Source organism: Saccostrea echinata, unplaced genomic scaffold (assembly GCF_033153115.1).
Source record: "Saccostrea echinata isolate AGI-Se365-2 ecotype Australia unplaced genomic scaffold, CSIRO_AGI_Sech_v1 ptg000059l, whole genome shotgun sequence".
Taxonomy (NCBI): domain Eukaryota; kingdom Metazoa; phylum Mollusca; class Bivalvia; order Ostreida; family Ostreidae; genus Saccostrea; species Saccostrea echinata.
In genome coordinates, this window is record NW_026889808.1 from 550,110 (window position 1) to 553,541 (window position 3,432).

Genomic DNA, 3,432 nt, shown 5'->3' on the forward strand with positions numbered 1-3,432 from the left:
GTTTAACATATACATCTTAACCAAGTTTTAACAGTTAATATTTACTAAATATGTACATAATTATTCTCTTACAGGAAGCAACAGAAAAGATTTCACCACTTGACTTGCTGTTCGGGCGCTGATAGGTCCACCTGAACATGTGCTTTACAATATAACCAACCATATCAAAATTTCAAGCAGAACCTAGAAGTGCGATCGACAAGTCGAAAAGTTGTTAATTTCTACTGAATACTCGAAAAATAACTTTCTTGCCAAGCACTAAATCTTATTGTGAACTCTTGCTATTTCTTACGTTTGCCTGCAGCTGACAAGAAGTACGGAAAAATTTTGGTTTTGATAAAATGGATTTCCTCAATATGCATTTAAACTCTAATTTTTTTCTGCATCTCTGCATTTTGACTGTTTATGTTTCTACCGCTAACATCGTGACAAAGTGTGGCATCCCAGAATGCATTTCAGCCAAAGTCTCTTCTCCTTCCTATAATGTTATGAAAATGAACAACAAGCCCCTGAAGACCAATGTAACAGGGTTTTATCTTGTCCCTCCAGTATCAAACGAATGCTACCTCAGGACCTCAGATATAATGGAAAGTTATCACTTCGATGGACACCAAATGGTCGGTGTGTTGGTTTTACGGTGTTCCTCCAGAGCTATAATTCATCTTATACCTGATGTAAGACCAAAATATTCAAATGTGTTATTTCAGATTCAGATAGATAAATGTCTTCTCACTACGGACAGTTTAAACGCCATCAGTCAGAGGGTAAAGATCAACCATTTATCATTTATTGACACGTATCCCCTGGTGAGCCACTCATACTGTGATGGGTCTAGCGTAGTCAACGCAGACTGTGGATTCTGGAGTTCTGCCACAGCTATCGGCATTATTCTTCCGCAGAACCTAAATTCCATTAATATTTCAAGACTTTTCTGGTGCAACAGAACGTTTCCTAACATTAAACAATTACTTTTTCGAAGATGGGACTTAAATAATCAAGATCTTCTCTACCTCAAAACAAGATTTCCAAACTTACAAGATTTGCAAATATCGGATTCCTCTCTGAAAGTACCGCCTTCATTTCCTTGGAATAATGAAACCTTCAGATTTAACAATAATATGTCGTATTCAGAGACTGGATTTTACGACTCAGCATCGGTCTTCAACATTGAAATCGAACCAAACATTTGGAAGCGTGTGCTAAACTTGAACTCAAATAACATACAGGTTTTGACAAATTTTATGTTTGATGGGCATCTAGACATGTTAAAGCTTTCAAGGAATGGACTTATGTCTGTAGGACCATTCACTTTCTCCAGAATAAAAGGTCTTCAGCATCTCGACCTAAGCGAGAATTTATTATCAGACATTCCTGCCAATATTTTCCGCGGCCTCACACGCCTCAGGCACATAAATCTTCATGCCAATCTCCTGTCCATTATTCCTGATGAGATGTTTTATGATAATACAGAGCTTGTCTACCTTGACCTTTCAAACAACAGCATAACAATAATTGGGTCAAATGCTTTCTCAAGATTACATCATCTAGAAGACTTACGACTTGAATATAACCGTATTGTCACAATCAGTTACTCCATGTTTCCAGCATATTCTGTATCTTTTCAGTCTTTGACACTTGATGGTAATCCAATGAAAGAATTACCTGAGGCAATTTTCTATTTCAAAACTTTGTATGATGTTAGTCTCCGGTATACTAATATCGACTTTAAGAACTTTACGCAAATGTTACTTGATTTAGATTTTTCTCTCCTGGCAGAAGGAAACGCACAAGGTCAGACAACAACAGAAGATGAATTGCTAACGAGATCTCCTCGGAAATTGAAAAGGATTGACCTCACCGGCAGTAAAATAAATAATCTTCATCTTAAGTATTTTGGGACTGATATCTCTACTAGAAATTCTGCTATACTCAGAATGAAACTCCTTATGCTACTGAAATATTTTCATCTGATTCTTACCGACAATCCAATAAACTGTGATTGTAAAATTAACCATCTAACTAGATTTATAAAATATGCCCTAGCTAAAGGTTTTCTACGAGGAAACGAATATTTCTTTAACGACTGGAAGTGTTCTAATCCAAAAGAACTAAGATATATACCGGTAACGCAAGTTCCAGAAGCAGAAACCTACTGTCCCAAAGACATAGCTAATTGCCCGGTTGAATGCTCATGCTACGAACGGTCTATCAGCGGCGTCACTATTGTTGATTGTCGAAATGTCGGACTGAGAGAACTTCCTAGATCACTTCCAGAAGGAATTTTAGACTTGTGGTTTCAGAACAACAACATTTCAACTCTTACACGAGAGGAATATCTCCCCAGAACTCGACAACTTTTACTAACTGGAAATAAAAATATTAGAATTAATACAAATTTACTTCAAAATCTTCATATCTTAAAAATTACCACATAATATTTGTATAATATGCTTTACTTCTTATGAGTTGTCGTAAACGGGTAATACTATTATTGAAATTATCATTCATTTTCTGTGAGAGAGATGTTTATTTCTGATTTGTACATGTATGTTTATGGTTTTATTTTATGTGTATGAAGACATGAAGTGTGTGAAATCAGTGTCGTGAAATGTAGCGAAAAGAATACTCAAAATGTAGTTTTATGCATAACTCATCATTTGCATGTTATCATAACCTTATTTAATTTTTAAATCTATTTCAGGTATGCATTTTGAATAAAATGTGTTTTTCTTTATTCATATTAATATATCCTAGGACGAACAGTTTGATAAAGTTTTTCTTATTATTATGACTTTGTTCTTTATTCTATTGTTTGGAAGATTAGATTTACAGACAAATCTACGTTGAAGCAGCACATTTTTTCATTAAAAATGCGTTTAAAAACCTATGGTTGTTATAATGACCTTGTCTTGAAATACACCTCTGATGTTTTTGGAAGTCCATGCGTGTTTGCTCTGCTCCTTATATGTATTGTTTAAATGAACTTTTGAGCTTGATAAATGTTCGTTCGCATCATATTACATTTGCCTGACATGTTTCAAACCAATTTTATCCATTGTTTTTATATCAAATTTGAGTAAAAATTATCCCCTCTAACTGATCACTACAATAGCGGTCACGGCTGGTTTGACCGGTCAACAGCGGATGTTTTATCCTCCTATCACCTGATCTCAAGTCAGAAATTTCAGGGGTCCATGTTGTATGCCCTGTTCACAAAATGGTATTGCATAGAAGATTTTGGTGATCGATCACTATTCGTTATCTTCACTTTTTTTCATTTTGATAAATATATGAAAACGTGATTTTTAAAATGTCAGTCTATACCTAAATTGTAACTTTCTCTTTCACTTGATATATTCCAGAACACTAAAAATAAAAAAAACTTCGGAGTCTGCCACACGTTTTTTCTATAGCGATATTTTACCGACTATA

At 34.8% G+C, this 3,432-nt stretch overlaps 1 protein-coding gene across 1 annotated transcript; it reads left to right on the top strand.

Annotated features, from left to right (window-relative positions):
* The first annotated feature begins 323 nt into the window (after positions 1-323).
* LOC133174819 (leucine-rich repeats and immunoglobulin-like domains protein sma-10) lies at positions 324-2,534 on the top strand. The gene has a single exon (XM_061309918.1). The coding sequence runs from the start codon at positions 342-344 to the stop codon at positions 2,433-2,435; it is 2,094 nt and encodes a 697-aa protein (XP_061165902.1). The 5' UTR covers positions 324-341; the 3' UTR covers positions 2,436-2,534.
* Positions 2,535-3,432: the final 898 nt, after the last annotated feature.

Coding starts and splice junctions, on each gene's coding strand:
- LOC133174819 (XM_061309918.1), top strand. CDS start 342: ATGGATTTCCTCAATATGCATTTAAACTCTAATTTTTTTCTGCATCTC.